We start from the raw sequence: 24655 nt of genomic DNA, 5'->3' as shown, positions 1-24655 counted from the left end.
GCTTTGTCTGTAAGGCAGTTTACTATCCCATTTATAGATGCCCAAGGTATCTCTGATTGTGGGTAAGCACTGGGAACTTCCTTCTCCAGCTCCTGCCCAAGCCCTGGGGAGCCCAGGGTGTCCCAGCTGTGGGCAGTGCCAGGCATGGGCAGTGGTCCCACTGCTGGCCTCTCAGCTGGGTGAGCCCCAGCACCTGCACAGGGCAGTGCAGAACCTGCTCTGGAGACAGCTCATGGAAGAGCCAACACCTCTGGGGAACACAGACACCTGCAGAAGTGAGGGAGGAAAAACAAAGCAAGACTGCAGACTGCTTGTTCCCTTTGGATGCTACAGATGTGTGAGCTGCTGTGCACTTGGGCAGTGCAGAGCCTGCACTGGGGAAAAGTGGTTTTGTTTTCTCACGTGTGAATCAACTCAGCCACCTTTCCCCTGCTCCTAGCAGATCAGTTTCTTCCCACAGCCAGTGGCTGCCCTCCGACCAGCTCCTTGCCTTGCCACTGATCAGACACCAGTTCCTGCTACTTGCTAAAAGCAGAGTAGCTACTTGCCAGGAACAGAAAATTAAAAGAGGAGGTCAGCCGTCAGAGAGAGAGGAATAGCAAGACCAGATCAGCCATTATAAACAGACAATTTAAGCCATCATAATGGCTAATGTGGGGACTGATGCAACATAGTTCAGGACATCCCTCACCTGGAGGCCCATCTGAGGTGTTTGGTGTGCTAGGACAGTAAGCAGCAAAGGGCTTCAGACCTTCTTAAAGGTCTTGTTCAGATCAGACCTTCAAAACCATGTTCCTATCCCCTACGTGCTGCAAGAACAAGGCACTAAACCTGCAATTACAGGATAAGATAGCCCCAGTCATGCTCAGAACCAGGGTGGAGTAAGTGAAAAAGAAGGCTTTAATGGAAAAAAGCTTCATTAGTTTGATATTTAATACCGATGAATGTTCTGGGTCCACATACCTCTTATTTCCACATCCCTCTCGGTTAGACACACATGCACAGAGTTAACAACATTCAATTCTGTGTCTCCACGTAGTGATTTCTTTATTGGAACATTTGCAAGTATTAATTATAGACAACAAAGGAAATGAGAGTTGAGATTTATAAGCTCTAATCAGCTGAAGGCATTTCCAAATAAATTAATGAAACAAGTCAGAAATGACATTAAGAAATCCAGAACTTAATGTAAATCACAATAACTTTGTACCTTCTCTGCCTTTCCCTCTTTTTTTTCCAACAGTCCCAGTGCTTACCGGGGTATATCAACTTGCATTTAATTTTATGTAAAATAAGAAGGATTATGAGAATGTGTGCTCAATATGACAAGCTACAAAACTCATGTATAAGAAGGAAAGCAAAATCAAGCTTGGACAAAATAATTTGCTATCACTTAAAACTTTCCATACAACCTGCATTATTACTCAAACCATACAGAAAGATTTGATGGGGATTTTTTCCCATTAAGGAGTGGCAGGTGTGACTTTCATGACAATTTCTTGGCCCATTCTGGTGTCCTGCTTGCGCTCCTGCCAATCATCTGTCCTTTCTGTGACATGTTCCTGAGCTGTCTTAACACTCTTGGTCCTCTCAGTGATTTCAATTCTTGTTGCCATTGGACACCTCTGTTTCCTTCCTGCAGGAATACTAGGTCAAAAGGATGGTCTGCCTCAGCACGCCTGGCTGCTCAGGCCATATTTTAAGGATGACCGGACACGTCAGGCACCCAACTGCAGCATCCCTCTTCATCCAGTTTTGTCTAACAGCTGCAGTGTTTGATTCAAGTGTGTGAACAGAAGGTGTGAGCCCAGTCACGTCTCATTTCTCAGTGTCCTCAGCTTGTAATTCCTCTGGCTGGGGGACACTAGATAACTCTTGGATAATCTGATCTCGTGTATGTACCATCACTGCTGTTGCTGAATGAAGAGAAGGATGAAATCTGGGCAAGGAAGCAATATAGCTTGGGCTTAAACAGACGTTTCTCATTCACTTCTTTTTGTGACACAAGTTGTGTGACATCAATAAAAAGCATGAAGAACGTAATTTTATGTGGTAGATGCTCAAAACAGGCTTATTTCACCTAAATAAGCCAACATTCAAAACAAAGGTAGCAGTGCTTCCACTTCAGTGTGGCTCTTCAAGGTTCCACTCACCAGGGTTTGTGAGGCTCTCGGGGCACACAAAATACTAGTTTTGTACCTCATTATCCAAAAATAGCAGTTTAACATTCTCTCCACAGACAATGTGTAAATATAGATGTAAACATTACAGCATGTGTCTACACACAACTCCTCAGTACAGCATGACAGTGCATGGCAGAATCAAGTTGTCTTCAAAACTTTATGAAAAAGCCAAAAGAAAAGGCTCATGAAATCCAGACTGTCTGAAGACAAGCCCTGCCTCCATGATGGTGACACAGGGTTTCTGCAGCTGTAATACATAAACTTTTCACTTTTAATTAAGCAGATGCAATTTTCCTGTTGTTCCTGTCTCATATCTAATGAGACACAGGACAGATTCCCAAATGTAACATTTTGTGTATTTTGAAAAAAAATTATAATTGAAATTTAAAATACCGGAGGGAGATGTAGGGAAACAGCAGTTTTTAAGTGATTGATCTTAGGAGCAATACTTGAAAATCTGAAGTATAAAATCTTGTCTCTTTCCAACAGAGCTGGAGTATTTCAACAAACTTATCTGCATTCAGCCAAGGTAAATGGCAGGTCAGGAGGCAATGGAAAAAGAGCTCTCCTTCCCAAAAAGCCAAAACAACTTCCTTCATTGTAGAGCATGTGGCCATGAGAAGGGTATAAAAACTGGAAACAAATACCAAGGTTTCTGTTAATGAATTAACCTACCAATTTTTTGAATTCCTGATAAGCAATATTGCTGCCAAGACAACAGCTCATGGGACTGTGGAGGGAACTGGCTGGGTAACGGTATAATCTCTTTCTGCTTTGCAGCATATTTTATTTTCTATTTTGTTTGGGAGGGAAGTACCAGTCCAAGAAAACAGAGAGATCGATTTACAAAGCACTTTGGAGAAGTGCAAGTTTATTAGACTTTTCTGAGTATGGCATGTTTTTCTCACCAAATCTTGAAATCTGTCTTAAAAACAAACATATTTCAGTGTATGCAGCTTCTTTGTTTCTCTTTTCATAAAGTCTCTCATCTGGGCTTGACCTGCAGTATGTGTGGCAACTACTGGGGTAGAATTCCTTACAAGAAGGGAGAAGGAATGAAAACATTTCAAAATGATTATTAAAAATTGGAGATTTACCTCCATGGAATTTTCTTCTGAGTGGAAGGAATAGGAGCGGAGGAAGGAGGGGAGGAAGGGAGGGAGGAAGGAAGGAAGGAAGGAAGGAAGGAAGGAAGGAACGAAGGAAGGAAGGAAGGAAGGAAGGAAGGAAGGAAGGAAGGAAGGAAGGAAGGAAGGAAGGAAGGAAGGAAGGGCTTTTATTAAAATGGTCTTTCCATAGTACCCCAATGAAACACTGGCTGTGATCAGAGCTATAATGAGTATCTAGTCCTTAGTCAACTTAATTGTTACACATGCAGACTAGACTGCATACAGTAAGGAAAACACTATCTAAAATCTGCTTTAAAAGTTATTTAACCAGAACAAATCATCTGGGAAAGTAAAAATATTTCTCTATAGCTGAGCTAGGCCTGACAGCAAACCTTAATGAATTATTAGTACCTTTATTGTTTTCTTTGGCCCCTGTGCACTATATTTGTAAAAAAAGTCAGTAAAAAAGAGAACAATTGTAAAAAGCAAATATTTTGTACAAAAATACAAAGTTTTAAAAGCTCTTAAAAGTATATTCCATATTACTGATAAGAGTTGGACTATATATATATATTTATATAAAATCTATATATTCGTGTATCTGTATAATTTTCCTACATTTGGGATTTTAGCAAATTAAGCAACTGTTTACACAGTTGCTTTATATGTTTTTCTATATGAGTGACCAACAGTCTTACTCAGATTGATAGAATGTCTTTTCTCAGAAGACACAAGCTGCTTATGGATGTGGTTACTGGTTGGGAAGAAAATCTAAAACAGAGTTAGTCCAACATTTCCTGATGCTGAGGGTCGAAAGGCCTTAAATAATTACAGGATGCTGGAGAAGAGTTATTGCTGAATTCCTTGATGCTTTTAAATCAGTTTTCAGTGCTTGCTTTTTTCTGTTTTCATATTTTTTTTCAATTTTGGAAGTCAGTGTTGCGCTTTCCCAGGATTTTCTTCTTCTTTACATAAATTTCCTTAATACAAAGGTATCTGTAAAGTTACAGCCTATTACACTCCAAGAATTTGCCCTGCAGTATGAGAGAAAACAAGAAAAACAAAGAGAAAAAGAAATCCTGTAAAAAGCTTGTGAAGATTAAACAAATTTCCAAAAAGAAAACGTACAGAGGTCAAGGTATGGAAAAAATTTGAGCAGACTTGTATTCAGATCCTGTAAGTCCTGGAGGATAAATATTTGTAAACCTTTAAGTTTTCTTAAAATAACAAATGTATGTAGGAAAACCAGAGTAAATCATATTGTTACTTACACATGGTCCTTCACTCTGGACATCCAAACAGAATTATACACACAAATCTTGTTCAGCACTTAGTTTTGACTTAGGGGACTATGGATGGGATGTAATTTTGGCTCTAGCTGACATTTATGTCTGCCTTCACTGAAATTCAACCAACAAGTTTCCAGTTGGAGAAGCCAGGCACCCTTGGCAAAGCAATGTTTAAACAGGTTGTATGGAGGAGATAACATTTCAGGCAGAGCCCCAGCATGAACACAAACACCAGCTTTGACCACGTTCTCTGACAATGGGGCTGGGCTCTAAGCAGCCATGGGAACCACCTGCCCTCTGCTCCTACAGAAATGCCTGTGTCAACAGAAAGAGATGCCCTGTGGCAAACACCTGCCTGACTGCTGGCCACACCAGCAGCTTATGAGTCCTTCACTCCAGCTGCAAGGGATGGGATGCTTATGGCCTATGGACCCAGCTTCTCAGTCCCATGGGACATCTCCTGGCAGTGTTGGGAATTTTAAGATCTCCTTAGCAGTCACCAAGTGCCTCCTATTGCACAAACTTTCAAAACAAAGACTTTCTGGTGTTTGAAGGCTGGTTCCTGAGCCACCCTAAGGCCAGCTTTCCCTGTTGTGTGGCCACTGACCCTATAAAGGCAGCTTCCAGTGTGGGTAGGATCTGGAGCATGTGCCAAATCATGCCCAAAATTTTAGGCATGTGTAAAGCCTACAGGAAATGGTCAAGATTCTGGGCATTCCATGGCTATAACCAGCTTCGAGGCTGCTTTTTCCAACTGCAATAAATCCAGAAGTGTCCCACATGTGATTCCCCCTCTTCCTCAACAAGGCACTGCTGCAGCATTTAGCCAAGATCTCACCTCTAGCTACGGGACATTTACTATGGGCAAGATGGAATAATCAAACCAAGGGCCATGCTTACCTTTGTCCATGTCTTTTTCACAAATGAAATTGTTAATATCTTCACAGTAGAAGTCATTCCAGAGCCCAGCATAGATCAGCCCAGCGCAATCTTCCCCTGGCCCATGCTCGTGATCCCAGTTATCAGGCTGCCCAGGTTTCCAGTTACTTTCCACAAAAAAGCAAGAGATATGATTGCACAACACAGCACACATGGCAGGTTTTCACCACAAGAAATTAACGAAAACATCATGAGATCTGTTCTGAACGGGAAACACACATTGAAACAAACAATACATTACTCTTGCTGAAAATGGAAAACAGATGTATCACAGAGAAGGGAATCTATTCGGCCTCAGGCTGCCAAAACTCAGAGACCTAAATTTAGACCAATGAACTTTATTTTAGTTTCTGAGTGTACATGCACACACAGTGGGAGTGCTCCGTGCTCCGAGTGCATTGCTCCAAGCCTGTGAAACCTGCACACTGCATTCCCACTGGCAGATGGGACTCAGAAGAGCCCACGGGCTCAGAGGTAATGCCAAGATGGCAACAGCCTGCCCTTGCTCACTGCAAAGCTCTCTGACTGCACCAGAGGTGGGCATCTTGGGAGGAACAGCAAAGATCCATGTTTTTTAGGGACACATGCTCAGATGGGAAGGGAATTCTATTGACTTTTAAGAAATTCACACAGTATATTTACAAACGTCTTTCGAGATTGTTGTCTTTGATGGTGAAATTGAACATAGCAAGTAAAAAATCTTGCAGCGTTTCCTCATCCTGTTTTTGTTTAATGAGTGAGAAATGCTTCCAAACTCAGGATTTAAATGTTCAATTTTCCTGAAGAAACAGGTTGTTGAAGGGAGCTTGTGATTGCTGGCTGACACAGTCCATGCTCAGCTAAAAAACATGCCTGCCTGACATAGAGCATCCAACCAGGCACCTGGGAGGACACACAGCTTTCCAGAAGTAATGAAATACTCCAAAAATCTGTAACCAACAGCTCTGAGGTTATGACAAAGCACCTAAAACCATGGTGCAGTGGAAATCTACTAAAAGCAGCACCTTAAGTAGGATCAGTCACAGTGCTACCATGAAGAGGAAGAAAGATGAAAATGGGAAAGGAGAAAAAGGGGAAAATATTACAGTGTATTTGAAATGAATCTGACTTTTCCCATGTTTTTCATCTAAATGAACACCAATGAGATCACAGCTAATAATTTCGTAACATCTGACTGACTGTGTAGCCTGTTTTTCTGAAGCACAGCATGTTAAGATCTATAAACTCTTTAGTTTATTCCTCAGTATTAAAAATTTGGGTGGTTGCAATCTGTTCCATTAAGGAGAAATTAGGTGTAGCCCTAGGATTCCTGGAAAGCTGCCAATTCAGTTCTCAGCTGGCCAAAGCATAGACAACCTAATTTCATGCATTTTCCTTACGTTGAATGCTTTCCGCTTGGATTTGGGTTTTATCTAAAGACTGGTCATTTTGTATTAGAATGAGTACTCTATTTATAGCCAGTTGTAATGCAAATAAGGAAAATTCAAACCAAAACAGTAAAACTGTGCTTTCCATCTCAACTTTGTAATAAAAGTCAGAAGCAAAAGTTTTGGCAAGAAACACTGTGCTGCATAGTTATGTGATTCTTTCATTCAACATTCAGCTTTCTTTCTGGCAAGGAAAGGAATCCTTGCGCATGGAGAAGGCAGAGAGAAAGAACCCCAGCACCCTCAGTAACAAATTAAATTATTGGCATCTACAGCCATCTGGATTCATTAGATAATTTCTAGATGCTGCTTTTAGAAGTGTCAGCAAGAGTGAAAGCATTGCTTTTATTTACGTACGTGTAAACTGGTAAGGATCCATCCAACCATCTCCATTCATTTTCCTTCTCTGAATCTGTTAGTCCAATCCAGAAGCTGCCTTTCCCAACAATCTGCCTTTTTATCCATTGCTGTGAAAGAAAGATCTTAGTCCATAACAAGGACAACGTTTTTTGGGGTCAATAAACCACACTGGTTTCATAAACCCCTTGTTATTAGAATATGGTGGGCCAGAGAAATTTTTCTAAGCTGAAGGTATGTTTCAAGAGTTGGCCTTGGGACCCCTTGCCTAGACTAGAATCCCTTTCATTGTTTGCAATGAGGTAGAGAGAGCTAGGCATGAAAATTGGGTTGACATACAGCCACAGCTAATATCTTACAGACACAAATTGAAAAAATCCCTAAGAGTAAGGAATTGTATCTTGACACCCCCACTGCCATGTTGAATAGTATTAAAAATATAGTTAGATTAAAGATACTTTTGGGTCATACTAGTCCTAGTATGGACTATTTTTATTAAATCAGATAATTTAAAATTATATTCACTGCTGCAAAAAATACTTTGATAGTACACAAGGCGTAATGGATTCCATCTTTAAAGGTTCAAAACTCCTACAGTTCTCAGCAGCTTTTCTGACTGCTCTGCCCCACAACATTCAGAGTCAGCATCAGTTCTGCTCACACTACCCTTCTGCACAGGGAGAAGCTGCTGATCAGGCACAGGATGGACAAAATTCTAATGAGTCAATCAAGGTGTTTACTTCTAGTCTATGCATTCATGGTGCTCTCAGCTTCCCACCATCTTGTGGTTTCTACATGTTAAACAGCTTCAAACTTCCTCCTTGAAAAACAGCAAGAGAAGGTAATTACCTGCTCCTCTTTGTTGTTGATGATAACCAAGCGCGATGCTTTCTCTTCACAGAATAACTTTGCGTCTTCAAAAATTTCTCTTTCGACAGAAAAGTAGTAGCACTTTTCTGTATAGTTCTTCCAGCGGGGTGAACAACCTGTGATATGAATGTTTTTGTGTTAAGCCTGTTATTGGTAACTCAACAGAGCAGTAATAGGGCCAGCAATAAAGGAGGAGCCCACACCCATCCACAGCATGCAGTGTGTTGATGGCTTACCATTAGCCTCGGGTACGGGTGTAGGCTGACTCTGTAGTGCCATGGGCATCCCTGGACCTGGCGGCCCCGGTGGGCCAGGTGGGCCCTTTGGACCAGGCAGCCCAGGGACTCCAGGGAGTCCAGTTATTCCTCGCGGTCCTGGTAGCCCTGGGCTTCCCACAGTTCCTTGCAGGCCTTGAAATCCAGGTGGGCCCTGGGGCCCTGGTGGACCATCCTTGCCAGGTGGCCCTGGTGGCCCTGGGTCTCCGTTTGGTCCAGGCAGACCGGTCTTGCCAGGAGAACCTCTCTGACCTTTGGAGCCAGGTGATCCTCTTGAACCTTTCCCTCCTTTTTCTCCTGGTGGCCCAGCTGGCCCAGGTGGGCCCTTCTCACCTGCAGGTCCTGGTGGTCCAGGCTCTCCTTTCTCTCCTTTTGGTCCTTTTAGGCCAGCAGGGCCAAGAGGACCTTGAGGGCCTCTGTCACCTTTAGGTCCCCTTGGACCAGGAGGACCTGAAACAATGTAAGCATGCAAAGTGGGGATATGCACAGAAAACAAAACAAAAAGCCCACGTGGGGTGGGCTTGTTTAATACATCTCAGACCAGCGCCACTGGATATTTAACAACACAGAAACTGGGCTTTTATCAGTGCTTGTAACAGTGCAGCTGCTTTCCTATATACTGTTGTCCTTTCCTTGACCTCCACAAAATACAGGATACAGAAAATACCCTGATACACCCAGCCATGTGAACTGGACAGTGACACCACGCCCCAGGTGACCAGCCAAGGTGCCAGTCCCTGCAAAACTCTGTGCTACTAGTTTATGCACTAGTGCTGTGTGTTGGTGGTACCATTCCCTCACTCTGCTACGCTTCCTTCTCCTTCTAATCTCATCTCTCTGCATGTAGTCCCAGGACTTTTATTCCTGATCCTGGTTGCTGCTCTGTCAATAACGGGGTGTCAAAAATAGACAAAATGATGGATAGTGAGCAGAAGGCCAACTGTGGGAAAGACCAGAAGCTGCAAATTGGCCAGCTCTAACAAGTCAGGGAACAATAACGCACAACTGGAAATGGCAATACTGTGATGGCAATAAACAACAAAACAATTTGGGATTCTGTTCATGGATGAGCAAATCCCTTGTCAATACCTTCCCACTCCCGGCACTAATCTATATAATTCAAACTCCTCCAGAGATAGATTTCCAAGCTGGAATCATTTAGGCTGGTTGAAATGAGAATGGTTAAGGTTACTGACATGTAATCTTGGCTCTAATGCAGCCTTAGTTTATTTGGAGTGATGGATTTATATTTGTGATTAGAAGTTTAGGCTGGTTCACATCTGATTGGAAATATGAGTGTTCTTTTCATTTGGGATAATATTTGGCTGGGAGAAACCTCCTAAACCTGATGCTATTTATTTCTGGAGAAAATAAAGTATCCCAGGATTAAAAACTAAGCAAAGTAGGATGTTTTCTGGCAGACTAACAACTGGCTTAAAGTGAAATAGCAACTTGTTTTTCAGTAAGGGTGGACCTTTCTGGGAATAGTCCAACATATATTTTTTAGCCATTTCCTCCTTACTGAGGATTGGTTTCTTGAGGTTCCACACCTTCACTCACTTATTTTAGAAACTAAATCAAAAGCAGATCCAGTCAGTCAGTCAGTCAGAATAAAATTCTGCTAAGTCAGAACCTTCTTTCATAACATCCCCATTTCAGCTATGTAAAAAAGGCATAGAAAAATTAGTACAGAAAATTCAAGCTACGTGTACATTTCCAAAGTTTAGGATTAGATAATGGAAAACCCCAGGACTCTGTACAGCATGCACTAACTTCCACAGAACTAAAGAAGTAATGCATGCAGGAATTCAGCACACACTCATCGTTAGGGAAGCTGCATACCTTGCAGGATAGTGAAGTTCTTGATGAGCTGGCCGTGTTTGGAATCCACCAGCTTCATTTCTTCCATGATTACTGACAAATTGGCAACTTCAACATCTAACCTTGACCTCATCAAATCCTGTTGCACCTTGAGAGATGCAGAGTCTATGCGAATATTGGCTAGCGTGCTGTTCATAAAAATCAGCTCATCTGAGTGTTTACTTAAGGTGTCTGTGCAAGTTGTCCTGACTTCATTGAGATTGCTTGTCAGTGTCCGTAGGTGATGAGCAGTGTAGCTGATGTTGCTGATGATATTGACTATATCGGTTTCAAAGACCTGGAACCTTTCTTCTAGATGGCTGATTTTGGCAGCAGTTCTGTTTTCATCTCCTTTATGCTGTTCCTGGAGATCCTTTAGACTTTGTTCATTGGCTTGGGCAATTGTGGTTATGTTCTCCATCTGCCCACTGAAGGAGCTGAGCTGACTGTTCATGTCTTCAAGGGTATCATTGTTGGCTTTTGCCATTGCTGAGTTGTTGGTAGCCAAAGCCTGTAAATTGTGTACTTTCTCCTTAAGCCAGTCAGTGTCCTTCCGGGCCTGAAGGACAACCTGCTGCAGATTTTGGAAGTCATTCTTGATTCTTAGAATAGCCGAGCTTGTATCTTCCATTGACTTCTGTAAGACACTGATAAGATTTCTTTGCTGTATTTGAGTCAGGTTTAAGTTGTTAAGGCTCATGATGATCACATTTTGAGAATGCTCTTGGCTTTGCAGGTTTGCTTGTATATTACTTGTGTCTTGTTGGAGATCATTGATATAGCCAGTATATGCCTGAAGAGTCTTATTAACACTGATGATTGTGAAAGAGTTACTATCTAAGGCACTTTTCATTTGATTCTGTCTGTCATCTAATAATTTCCCAGACTCTTGCAGCTTCTCCAGTGTGTCTTTGTTTCTGCTAGTTTTCTCTGAAATGTCATGAAGTTGCTGACGAAGAGCCAGAATGTCAGATCTGAAGCTGGACAGTTCAGTGTTAGTATTCAAGGCTTTTTGCCCGGCTTGGTCATCTGTTGTACAGGGAAAAAAAAAAAAAAAAAAAAAGGAAAGGTTTTAGGTTTTTTTTTAAACACAGTATAAAACAGCACAGTGTATTTTAAGAACAGTCAGGTTGTCAAACTGTTCAGTAGAACTTTAATGCTATCTTTTCCAGAAAAGAGAAATCACTAAGCAAAGTTCTGGCTCTAGACAGAGAAAAAAAGCAAAGAGGAATTGATGGAGACCTTGTGTCTTGCTGAGGAGAACAAAACAGTGATTCTGTCATCACAAATGGGAAAAACTGTGGTTAGAAACTGATGAGTATATGCAGTCAAGAATGCTGTGCTCTGAATGAAAACTGAATGGGAAAGAGAACTCAAAACATTAAACAGGTACCAGCAAGTATAGGTTTTGAAGTTACAACTGGATTTTGCTGAAAGATCAAAAGTTTATTTTATCTGTTCATGTTTTCTTCTTTCTTTTCATTGCACGTGGAATACCTTCATTGTGATTTAGTACATATAGTTCCAATTTTTAAAATCTTGGGTTTAGCTTTAAGTAAGTTCTCATACTTTTGTTAAAGCAATCTGGGTTAGAGACAAAAGCTTTGCCAACAGGCTACTTCAGATATGTCAGGATAAGATATATTTCTGGTTGTCTCTCTAATACATTACTATTGCTTTTAATCACATTTATTTTGCCATTATTGTTTCCTCATGTTCTGAGTTTGAGGGAGGCAAAACCTGTAATCTTTGAGGAACATCTCTGCCTGTGCTTACATTGCCCTACGGAATACTTCTGGAAGCTTGTCCAAGTATGATAAAGCATTTGAGATTGCACAGCCTATCATCCAGGACACAGAAACAAAGGAAATAAGCAGTCAACACTTGCTCTCAGGGAAGACTCCCTTGCTTGACCTCAATCACTCCACTATCCTGCTCACAGTCCATATATTTTTGTCCTCATCTACGTGTAGCTATATTTATGAATTAGACAGTCTCAAGTCCATAATTTCAGATGATGCCAAGAGAGAGCAGTATGGTTTTCATAAATTATAGTGAATACAGCTGTGTATGGTGCTTTTGTCCGGTGTGATTGAATGAGTCATGATGGCAAATGTCAAATAATGGCTTGTGAGACTTCAGCCTGAAGTGTTTATGGAATCTTTTGCGGATGGACATCTTCCTGAGCACAGTTCCTCTCCCTGCCACTTCTCCCAGATCTTCTCAGCTCTGACTCTATGTTTACCTCTTGGCTATAGCTCAAATTATACTGTGTTCCTCATACAGCTGCAACAACTGCCAGGTTCACATACAGCTAATCCCTGAAGGCCTGTCTTCCATTCACCACACCCTTTTATCCTTCTGGCCCTACAGCACTTCTCTTACTTTTATGTCTCCTACTCAAACTGCTCCAGAACTTTCCTAACTTCCTCCACGGCAAGTCCACTTAAATAGGCATGGATGATCCTGAGCATCTCACTGAGCATCCATCCAGCAGTGTGTAAAAATGCGTGGCCATGAAAGAAGCAAAGGTGCTCCAAGTCGTGAAAATTTAATCAGCATAATATAATAGCCCAAATAGAATCCAAAAGGTTGCATGAGCAACATTTACAGAAGTAAAGTGTTACATTTACTAGTGAATTTTTACAGTAAAAATTTTTTACAGTAAAAGAACATATCACTGAATTGCCCCACGTCTTTGAATTAAATGTAGTGTGCAAATACTTTAGAAGCCAGCTCCTTTTTGAGGGAAAAAAGTTGTAAAAATTTATAATCAAGCTGCAAGCAAGGAAGTTTTCCTAGAAATATGTCTCAATATATGGTTTAAAAACTAGACAAAATTTATTTCAAGAATCACATGCATGTATGTGTATTAATACTTCTACAATAAAAACTATATGTATAGGAAGAAAAGTAAAAATGTACACATAGAGAGTAGAATCTTTATCCATGATTTTTTTTACATCTTCCTGAAAACGGAGAACTTTGATAGCGCTTGGGAGACCCAAAGAGATATCAATCTTACGTCCTGTATTCTATGAGATGATCAGGAAACAATTTATGGAAGTAATACACTTGCCTCAGACATAAGAATTTTGAATAGCTGATTATTTGTGTACTTTGCAAAGTGGTCTTCAGTTTTGAATCTTAATTGCTAAAACAGCACCAAGACAACTGGGTGACAGGTGCTCATTTTAAGTAGAATCTTTTGTGCTGTAGAACAACTTCTGTTATGTTTTAGATCTCTACCTCAAAGAAAATTCTCTCCTGAGGATAACATTTAAGTCTGTTTATTTAAGTATAAATGCTTTCAGAGTGAATTCAGTGGGAGCTGTAAATTCTGAAATATTCTTAAAATGCTCTTCTAAGTAGAGCTGATCTGAACTATTTTTAAGTACTTTCCCAAGTACTTGAGAAATTGGAATGGAAGTGCTGTATCTTGTCATTGGCAGGGATTTTCCAGACAAATTTCCTGCCTCAATCTGCCAGGAGAACATCCCAGGTCCATAATACAAAGGGGCTTTGCTTGTGTGTATATTACCTAATTTCTTCAGATCACTCTCCACTTCTGTGAGCTTTTCTGTGTATCTTCTGTGAGATGTTTCCAGGCCACCTGTCACATTGTCCATTTTTTCTACAACTAGGGGAGAGAGAACAGTGTGTTATGAAAAGAAGAAAAGGGAAATTATGAAAAAAGACTAGTAAACAATAAAGAAAACAAAACCCTTTCCCTACCAAACAGTAAAAAAAGAAAACACCTTAAAATTTCCTTGCTTGCCATTACACACTGCTGTTGCTCTGTGAAATGTTGAAAGGGTGAGCTCCTATTTGCTGGTGGACCCAGAATTCTTCTACTTCTTCAGTCTGCCAGCAGTCCCTAATGATTTTTTTCGCTCATGAGTAATCTCTGTCCTGAATGAGGAAATCCTTTGTTGTGGGTTTTCCTCACAAACAAAGTAATTTTCGTTTAACAGTATTTCCATGCTTCCAGCACAGTGCTGTGTGGCAAAGGAAAATGGATTGCTAAAGGCTCAGATGTGTGAAAGAAGTCTTCCTTTAATTTTGGTATGAGCCATTTCTCCTTAAAAAAGAATTTTTTATTTAACTTTTGCCTTTTCATCATTAAAAGTTTCCACCTGGATAGCAAACTTAGGACTGAGATAGTAATTACTAAATGTTTTGGGGGGTTTAAACATATTGATAATGGTACAGATCACTCAAAGCAGTCTTGAAATGATTCTGCCTCATTAAGATTGAAAGGATGGTCATTCAGGAAGTGCAGACTTCAGAATTTATGACTGATGTGCCCTTCATTTTGTAATGCCTGAGTACTTTTCTTGACACTGAAACATTCAATTATTTGATGAAATTAATATGGGAATGGAAAAAGCAGAGCAACAAATAACAGCCCGGGGTGGCTTCCAGTGGCAAAAATGCAAAATGCTTGCAAGGTTAGAGGTGGCCTACAGCTTTCACACTAGACTTTGTCTAATTCAAGCCACAACTAGGGGTAGAAATTTTTTCTCATCATGAGATTATTTAGTCCTTTTGCTACACTGGGAGCAGAATGGGTCTGTAACAACGCTGGGAGAGGCTACATGAGTTATTGTGCCAGCTCCTTTTTTCAAACAGAAGAAATAAAGTGTTTCCCATCTTTTGAGGTTCTGTAAACCTGTCTGGGGTAGGGGTACCTCTAACTTTCTGTCTGTGAAATGATCTGCAGCAAGGAAAGAGTCTCATAAAAATTGTTGCTATGCAAAGGTTTGGGTTTTCACAAGAAGTGAAATTTACGGATCTTTTGCTGTGAGCAACCACACGAATCCTAGACCTTTCAAGTGTAGTCCATCAGGTGCTCCTTCTTTATTAATGTTTGCATTTGTTTTTCTGATTCTGGATACCACAGTTACACTGGAGGGTTTCACTGCTTCCCCAAACCCCAAAACCAACATGAGAAAAACAGACCAAGACTATCTGATGGAACATCACTGAGGAGTTACAACACAGAAAAAGTCTCAGGATCTTCAGAGACCATACACCCTTTGGTGAGTTATCTGCCTGCTCCTTTCTAGGCTGCTAACAAGCCAGTAAAACAGACTCTACTGTGTGTGCAGTCAGAGGGTGGCTTTCTGTATTTGAGATGATGACAGATTGCTTGCTAAACACCAGACCCAGGCTACAATAATGGCTTTTCATTTTCAGAGGCACAGTTGCTCAATATCTTCTGCTTTAGAAAGCATTTTCCTCCCCATTATAGCACTAATTTTTCACTGGTTGTTCTGCCCATTAAAATTTTCAAAATGCTATATGCAATTTTTCCTAAATGAAACCAGAGTTGATTCTCTGTTTGTCCTGCCCTGCTGTCTTCCAGGCTGGAGCCCAGATCAACAAAGGTCCTTCAGCTACTTCTGACACTCCACCACTGCATGTATATGCCCATGCATCACTCACAGAGAGAGTGAGGACTTGGCTTTTCCTTCGGCTCTAGGCTGCTCCTTGTTCAGTCTGTGGTCTTCTCCTTTGTCTACAGAGAGTCACTGCCAGGGCATGGCTCACTCTGGGCACTTGGATTATGAAATCATCTATATTTTAAAAGCAGTCCTAATTCAAGTGTTTCTGCTAAACCTATGCCTTGACTAGCAATGTCACATCACCTACGGTTCTTGTTAATTCAGTTTTAGTGTGATATTCAACTGCTTCCCCAGTTATATAACACATTTGGAGTTAGCAAATGAATATATATTATCAGTAATTAAAAGAAAAATGTAATTTCTTCCTTTTGCTGTCCAAGTGAATGCTAATTTGTACTTCAGATCTGAAGTCTGTAAAACTAAACTATCATGCAACAAGTATGTTTTCATGGTTGAATGAAGTCTAACACTGGAAGCTTGAGTTAAAATTTAACCCCGAAGAGTCCAAAGCAAATGTAAACACAACAGTAGTAATCCTATCAATAAGTAGTTTTCTGGCAGTTAAATGAGACAACAGAAGTAATTATACAACAGCATATGGTATTTTCATTGTTCAAAGTGAAAAAAGAAAACCCAGACCACTGAACACCAGCAGCAGAAACAAACCTGCTGGTCTCTGCAAACCTGACTGCAGGGTTAGCTCAAGGGCTAAGCTGCCATCCCATAGATGAACCAATGCATGTATTTGCTTTATATTGGGATGGGATCTTAGCCTCCATGGTCAAATAAATCATGGGTTTGGGGAACTTGATCCCCTGACCAAACTCCTTCCCAAAGTAAGTTGTAGCTTATTTACTTTTATTGCTATTGCCCTGCAAGTGGAAAGGATGAATCTGGGAGAGAATGAATTGCGAGAGGCCAGTGTTGGGTTTTGCTGGTCTTGATGTCAAAAGAGGTCATATGGACTGATGTCCTGTTATTGGGAATATCTTTCCTTCCCTGGTGGTGGCTCCCACCACCATCTCTGAATGGTGGTAGGTGAGCACATGGAACAACACTCTCAGAAGTGGAAGTCAGCCTCTAGCAAGTGCCCCAGAACTGAACAGCCCCTTTCCACCTTCTCCAGAAAAAGGCAAACAGGCAGATCAGCTGTAATATCCCACACAAAAGGCCACTGTGCTGCTCCCAACAACAACTGCCTGCTCTTAAACAGACAAAGTTGTGTATGTCTTAACTTGCTTTTGGTTAACTTCATCTTAATTCACAGCTTGGTCTCTCTGCATTGTCATCTCAATTCCTGACAAGATCACAGTGGAAAAATGTGGTAAAGATCCTCTAAAGGAAGCCCAGATTTCAAGTAGTTGCTGATCACAACAGTGAGGACTGTTTGCATCTAAGCCACTATGACAAAATGTGCCATTTCACCAGGATGTATTGGCCCCAGGTAATGGCAGGCAAACTGTGTCTGGGAGACAGATAAAAGAAGCAGATGAAAGTCATGGTGGGCATTACTCAAGAAACTTAAAAACAAGGACTGACTAGAGAATAAAAACTACCAGAAATTCAAGCTGCAAGTGTTCACTTACTGGAATGAGCCACAGGAAGATCATTCATCTTCAATAGACTAATCTGACACCGGCTGGTGCCAGAAAAATAATAACTTTGTATTTTTCATTTAATTTCATAAAGTATGTGCAAAAATTGCAGATTGCTTTATTAGTGTTTTAAACAACAATTTTTCTTCTCAAAGCAGAAGAATACTAAACTTGCCTTGTTATTCCTTCATGTTGTTTCCTAATTATTCATTCATGTTTTGGTTTCAGTGTTTTCCAATATACTATGTAATTTTTACCACTAGTTTGGAGGTTTGTTCTGTGTTGACTTTGCCTCCCATTGAGTTGCTTCTTTGCTTGCCATATTTAATCCACTGATTAGTAGTTTTAACATTTTAAATCACAAAGGATATTTAAATGCGACGTAGGAAATTAAAGTTTTAAAAGTAGTTTTGGGCTTTATAAACACAAGTGTGGGAGGCAAATTTAATAGAAACTTAGCTAACAGACTGAATGAATCCCTGATGCCAGCAGAATTCCTTCTTCCAGTGTAATATTGCAGTAAAAAAGAGAAGCCAAATTCTGATGCAGAGAGGAGAGTTCAGGAACAATATACTTTTATTCTGAGTTTTCTTCTTCCTTTAAGGCCGAATCCCTTCCAACAATCAAAACTGTTGCAGTAATTAATTTGAATATGTACTGCCAGCTGGGGTTTTATCTAACTTATGTTTTCCCTGCAAATTAGCACAGAGGTACCCTGAAGACAAAGCTCTTAAAATGCAGGTACAAAGGGCAGAATTAATGCCTGACACATTTGCTGCTTGGTGTTACAGAAGGAATACTTGCATTGAACAAGACTTTTGTCTCTTTGCCTCTTTCCCTTGGCATTCAACTGTTGCAATCACCAAGTTGGTGAGCAGCGGGGCAGTGGTCACCAAAATGTCTTAGGGTCTGCGAGCAAGATATGCATTATCCACCTTCCTCCAATCCCTTTTACATTTATTTTTGGAAGAGGGAATTCTTTTGTCCTTGTCCTGGATAGCTGTGATTTGGTACTGCTGTGACAGAAAGACTCATCCCTGATGAGTGACTGCTCATTCAAAGAAAAAAAGTTTAGAAATGAGTGAAGCAAAGTTGGAGCCTCAAAAAGAGAGCAAAGCCTGGGGAAAAGATGGTGCTGGGGTCCCCATAGAGAAAGAAGCTTAGAAACTAGATTGAAATGAGGAACATGAACTCCTTCTCCCAAAGTCTTCTGGACAGCTTCCTTATTGCTACTGCTTCCTCCACACATGCAAATCATTTGCCAAAGCAAGATAAAGAGCAGTAGTCTCTCCAACTTGATATGCTGCACCTGATGCTCAGTGAGGGCTCAGTCTCCTGGGAAGCCCCAGAACTGACAGTTCTATATAAAACTCTTGAGGGAAATTGTGCTAAATCCCAGTCATTTAGTGGCTGGGTTAAGTCTGGAAAGATCCCATTCTCATCTGATGTAAGCAGATCTCTGCAGATTTATATCTGCAAAAGGCCTCTCCTAATCCATTTGACCAAATGATCTTATATTTATAGATCAAGAATAAGTTTTTGAATCCTGGAAGGCTTTTTGTCCCTCAAAATCTGACTTCCAGAGACCAATTACTTCAGGAGATGCATTCACATAGATGTACTGCATTTTTTTTCCACATTTGATGTAAATTTGCCACCTTCTGTCTGCTTTATCATGAAACAAGATTACCTAAGTCTCTCTATCTGTTCCTCATATTCTCTCTTTGCCCTGGATAAATCTTCCATCTAAACAAAACAGTTTTAATTGTCTCCCACTCAAAACTGTGCCAAATCCTCTTAAATAATTATTTATCCTTTCTATTTCTACAATTTCCTTTTCTTTCCTTGGCAAAGGACCAGAGGTGATGTCAGCTCTGCTATGAGTGCAGCTGTTGGCAGCACAGGATGCACTGCATGCTAATCACATGAATATTTACTCAGCTTCTTGGAGAGGTTTTGAAGCTACTCTCTGAGCCATACTCAGACAGGTAGTTTAGAACTAGCTTGGTTTTCTCTGCAACAAACTGTGATGCCCTGTTTTAATGCTCACAACGATGTTGTTCACTTTCCTTTTCATGCCAGAAATTCACGTCTTATTTAAATTATTATAGCTGTAACTGCACAAGAGGCAGGTATTTGCATCAAAACACTTTTATAAATGCCTAAGTGGCTACAGTTAATTAGTGATGAGGATTTATGGGAATTTTAAGCCATGTTTCCCAACGTGCCCAACTAATGATTTGCACAAATGAAATTCTCTCCCTTCCAGGGTTGCTCAACTACCAGAATCTTTGAAATCTTTTAAAAGCATCTAAGTGTCTTTGCTCATCACAGTTATTGTGGATCGTCAATACACTGGTATCTCCTGGTTTAATTTTTCTTCTTCCTGATATTTCAATATAATATTGATACTACATTTTGTTCTTGTGATAAATATTATATTAGCAAGATATTCCTGGCTGTTGCACATGTTACACAGCTTTGTGCATTCCAGTACTCCTTCTTGGTGGAGGAATGATAATTTTGTTTTAACTTCCCTTTCAAATGTCCAATCTGGTTTCAAAATTTCATAGTTATTTGAAAGTGAAATTCTAAGGTTGCAGTTTGTTGTTATGTACATACAAAAAGCTAACATTGCCCAAGTACTGATATTTAGGCTAAAATGTGACAAATTTCCTGGCTAGCTAATAAGTGACAATGTATTTGGACACTTGTCTGAAAGTGAAATGTTGGTCTCAATCCATACATACCTTTGTATCCCAGAATGGCTACTGTGATTGTTAACAGGGCACATAAAATGTATAATAAGATGATGGAGAACTTCAGTGCCCAGTTATTTTTACACTTGGTACATTGGCTCCCTTCCTGAATACCTGCAACAGAAGATAAAGAAATTTAAAACAATTTCAAAGAACATGTTGCTGGGTTTATTTCCCCACCACCTTTCCTATGTTTTCTAAAGAGCAAATTATTTATCTAAGTAGATGATATTTACATATGGCGTGCCTATTTGCCTATGCTGCCAGGATAAAAAATCACAGTGGTTAGAACATCTGCTCAGTGAAACAATCACTTTGGGATTTTGGCATGTGTAAGAGAAGTAGGTTCTGCTTCACTGGATGACCTCTGGCTTTCCTGGGAGGTGGCTGTTTTCTGATTGTGCTAACAAGACTATGGTGAGTTTTGGAAATAAAACATTTATTAGCATCTCCTCGGTCAGGCATCACACCGCAGCAGCTCTTTCTTAACATATGGTATCCCTGTGGGGGCAATAGGACACAACAAATGTTCTAGCAGAAAAAACCACAGAAATAAAAGAGCATTGTGAAAAACAGGTAGGAGTAGTTCTGCTTTGTAACAATCACCACAGACAGTTACCATGCAAACGCTTTCTTTCCACAATGAGATTTTTTGCATATTTTTGGGGGGTTTTGGAGAACGCTATTTCCACAGAAAAGAAGGGGTGCTTTACTTATACAGTGATCTGTTCATCCACAGAAAAAGTGCTGGTGAATTTCTCTTTGTGGACAAGCTTAAGAAAAATGGCCTCAAACTGATGAAAGAAAACAGAGCTTTACTATTCTATATTTAAACTTTTTTCCAGAACAGCTTGATATCTTTTAGTCTATTAGGGAAGCAATTTTCCTCTTTTGTGCTCCTTGGGAATAGCTCAAGAGTGTTGGGAGCATGGATTATTATTAATCAGAAGCACAAATGTGTAAAAACCTGAAAACTGGACCGACGTGCTGGAAGAAACAGATGGGATTTATCCATCTTTCTAAGGTACGTTAAGCAGGCCAGGATTAATGTAACTTTGTGTCTGTCAGAAAATGCTTTTCTTTGATATTTCACTCTATTTGTGTACTATTAGGGGAGTCCCACAGGAAAGCTTTAAGCTCTAATAAATTCTATGTACCAGATTACTTAACTAATCAAAACTTGCTCTGTAGCTTTTTATGAGTAACTTATATTTCCCCCGAGGCCTAACACACAGATGATTTTACTTTTCCAAACTCACAACCTTCTGCAGAGTGATTTTTTGTTTTTCATTTTTTTAAGAGAAAAGCACAGACCACTTCCCCTGGGTTCAAGAAGGATGGGTGACCAACACAATGAGTTAAGTCAACTGCATTTCTCTCTCCAGTGACATTTTCCAATGGCTTCCTTTAAACCTAAGGTACTTGAAGAAGGAAGGATTACCACATTGGAGCAACTGAGGAAGAGGATTTATACAAAGTTTATTTGACAAGACATTTTCTTCAATCCTCTCTGCACGTATACTCACTGTGGGTAAGGCAGAAATGCATCTTTTTCAGGTCTTTTCCACATTACCTCATCACATGTTTTTTCTAAACTTTTCAGGTGTGACACTGCACATTCTGTTGCCATGTGATGAAAGTGACGTCATAGATTTGGGTTCCTTGTGGTTTAGGCATAAGACCAGCTGGGAACATCTGGTTCTTTTTTCAAGAACATTATGGGAAAATGAGACAAAGGCTTGTAAGCATAAACTAAAGAACAGAAATTCCAGAGGGTAAAGGCTTCTCTTCTAGCTGTGGGGTGGGAAGGGAGGGAGCTGGCACAGCGACAGGCAGCTCCATAGCCCATTTATTGATGACTTGGATTTGGAAGGGTGGTAACTCCTGCACCACAAAAGAAAATGTGAAGGGTCCATAATTCAGCAGTCAGGTTTGCTTATGGATCCTGATGCATGGGCTGACTTGCTTTCTTTGGTTTGCAGTCTCAAGGAGTTTGCTGGTGAGGAAGGTCTAACTGCTGAAAAAGCAGGAAAGGGAAAGTGCAGTTTTCTAAAGGTCTGCAATAGGTATTTAGAGACTGAAATGATTTCACATGGGAACTTGGTGGTGTCTGGAGCACCATATTGCTGGTCTTAGCCAGTACTAATGGGCTCATTGAGCCCCTGTTCCCTAAATGCACATGAGCTCCTTCTCACTGAAGGGTTTAAAATTCAGATTCCAATTTGGTTGTCTTTGAAAGTCCCACATATCCAAAAACAAACCTGGAGCAAAATTCACATCACATTCACTTTCTAAATACAAGACAAATAGAAAGCTCGATCCTCCTTATTTTAATGTTAATTGAAGCAGACCTAGATCCTTATCTGGGAAAATGATGGACTGCAGAGGTACAAAACACAGAGGCAGAAGTAAAAACAAAGCCTTTGGCAGCAATTGCACAATGAAAAGTTTCACTTGATAAGTGTCTCATAGTCAGATTACTCATTTTAAAACATGACCTGCTTTCTGTCACTGTACTCCGGCTTCCTGGGTAAACGTGTAACGAGCTGAAACTTCACTGATGTCAGTGGGTGTATTGCAGTTCAGCATCAAGCATCATGTATGTTCCAGTGCTTCACAGGGATCTAGTTTCACTTGTACCCCTGGTTCAATAAAGCAGCACTTTGGCTTTTCGGAACTTTTCATTTCAGTGTATTTCAAACTGACATCAGAACAGCACCCCAACAAAAGCCAGACCTCTCCATCCTTTTACAGCCCAGCACGGTTGGTATCAATAACACAGGCACATCATACTAAAACAATCATACAGGCTGGAGTGATTCCATTAACAAACTGGCCTGGAACTGTGTGCTGCATTCCTTACTGGGGCTTTCTGCCTGTCAGCCTAAAACTACTTCTGATTGCCAATGAATCCCTGCTACCCTCATCTAACATGACCGAGGTCTAGGGCTGGAGTGAAAAGCCAGGGAGTTCTAACAGGCTCCTTTGTTTTCTTTTACCTAAGATACAGTAAAGTCTTTCAGAGCAATTATATTTGCTCTTTATTACAAACATGTAGAGCTTTACTCAGCTGCTAGTAACACGTGACTTTCCAGTTTACTAAACATATAAAAACTACTACAAAAATACCAATACCCCTTGAAGAAATTATTTGGAAGACTCATTCTGATGTCTTTCTGAGCAATTAAATACATCAGGCTATATGCAAAAGCCAGGAATGCAACCCTCTCTGTATTGGGATGAACTACAGTATAATCAGAGCTCCCCAAATTCCCCAGCACACTCCTTCACTTCAGCTTGCCCTGTTATTCTTCCACACTACCTCGCTTAAGGATCATGCCCAAATAAGATAGTTCTGATATAAGAGATGCATTTAGTCCATGTTGTGAGTTCAAAGGTTGTTCTCAAAAGATGTGACAGCCAAAATATTAAGCAACAACAAATGGGAGACAATTAAAAATGCTTACTGTGATTACACAAAACCCAGCAGATTGGCATAAATTCATGTAGGTTTACCACAAAAGCTGTGAGTTGAGGCTTAAAGGAGCCCATGCTCAGGCTTTAATTTGGCAGAAGTTCCCCAGTTTTATCCACTAGATTGCTTGCTGTTAGGACTGAGATAAAATGCAGAATTCTTCCAGGAGATGTATCACATTTCTTCTAGAAAGCTGCAGACTAAATGGAAAGGGAAAGACCCTACACACACATCCCACTGACAGAACAAATGTAAAACCTGCAAAAGGGCGTTGTCAGCTAAGTCAGCTCTTCTCCATTTGTTAATGATGCTGCTAGTGCAGCACACTCCTCCTCTCTGTGTCCTGTACACGTGTTTTCAATGCTGGTCTGCTCCCAGACATTTCTCACTGCCTTCCAAATCCTGGGAGCTGGGGTCACTTCCGCATGACGTGCATTTCTCACTGCTGATTTGATCAATGTTTAATAAATATCAGATGGGACACAATGTGCCTCGTTTCACTGGACATATGCTTTTTTCCATTCCTTTCCCTGACTTATTTTAATAAGAGCTCTGGTTTTTCTGCCTCACTGTTGGGAAGACATCTGGTCAAACAGACAGCAACCTAGTACAAAGAGATCCTGCTGGCTCACATGCTTTGGGGACCCCCTTCTCTGCAAACCAAAATGCTCACAAAAAATATGCAAGTGAGACATCCCCCTGTTACCAGGCTTTGTAGTATTTGTTTTTATAGCATTGCATTCCAGTGACTGAAGACTTTGTTCTCACGCAGGGGGTATACATCTGCAGATTCCTTTTGGGCTCCAAGAAGAAGTTTTGCTGAAGGAGGACCTGGGCTTTTCGGGTTTTATTTGTTTGTGGGATTTTTGTTGTTGTTTTGTTCCATGGTTTTAATGGGACACTAAATAGTTTTGCTCTTTGTAACCACCTTACAAAATGCCTAACTCCTCAACTGTATTACACTTCAGGAGCACATCTTTGAACACTGGAATAAGACATGCACACACTTTCTTTTTTTTTTTTTCCCCTGAATAATTCTCTTACAAGTATTTGACTCTCTGTTCTTTTCTTGGCTCTGGCTGCAGGATCATAGGTGGCCTCATAACATT

General features: G+C 40.5%; 1 protein-coding gene across 1 annotated transcript in view; it reads right to left on the bottom strand.

The window, feature by feature from the left end:
• Positions 1–1032: 1032 nt before the first annotated feature.
• Positions 1033–24655, bottom strand: part of COLEC12 (collectin subfamily member 12) — a 95970-nt gene continuing 72347 nt past the window's right edge. Inside the window, exons 3-10 of the mRNA XM_041399352.1 lie at positions 20063–20185; positions 13851–13949; positions 10292–11338; positions 8411–8899; positions 8154–8290; positions 7305–7414; positions 5482–5627; positions 1033–4326 (exon numbers count right to left, since the gene is read on the bottom strand). Coding sequence (XP_041255286.1) covers positions 4307–4326; positions 5482–5627; positions 7305–7414; positions 8154–8290; positions 8411–8899; positions 10292–11338; positions 13851–13949; positions 20063–20185 — 2171 coding nt within the window. The 3' untranslated portion in view covers positions 1033–4306. The remainder of the gene's footprint in view (positions 4327–5481; positions 5628–7304; positions 7415–8153; positions 8291–8410; positions 8900–10291; positions 11339–13850; positions 13950–20062; positions 20186–24655) is intronic.

The sequence above is a fragment of the Onychostruthus taczanowskii genome, unplaced genomic scaffold (genome assembly GCF_017590055.1).
Source record: "Onychostruthus taczanowskii isolate IOZ18803 unplaced genomic scaffold, ASM1759005v1 scaffold16, whole genome shotgun sequence".
In the NCBI taxonomy this organism is placed as follows: Eukaryota; Metazoa; Chordata; class Aves; order Passeriformes; family Passeridae; genus Onychostruthus; species Onychostruthus taczanowskii.
This window is presented reverse-complemented; position numbering and strand designations above follow the sequence as displayed.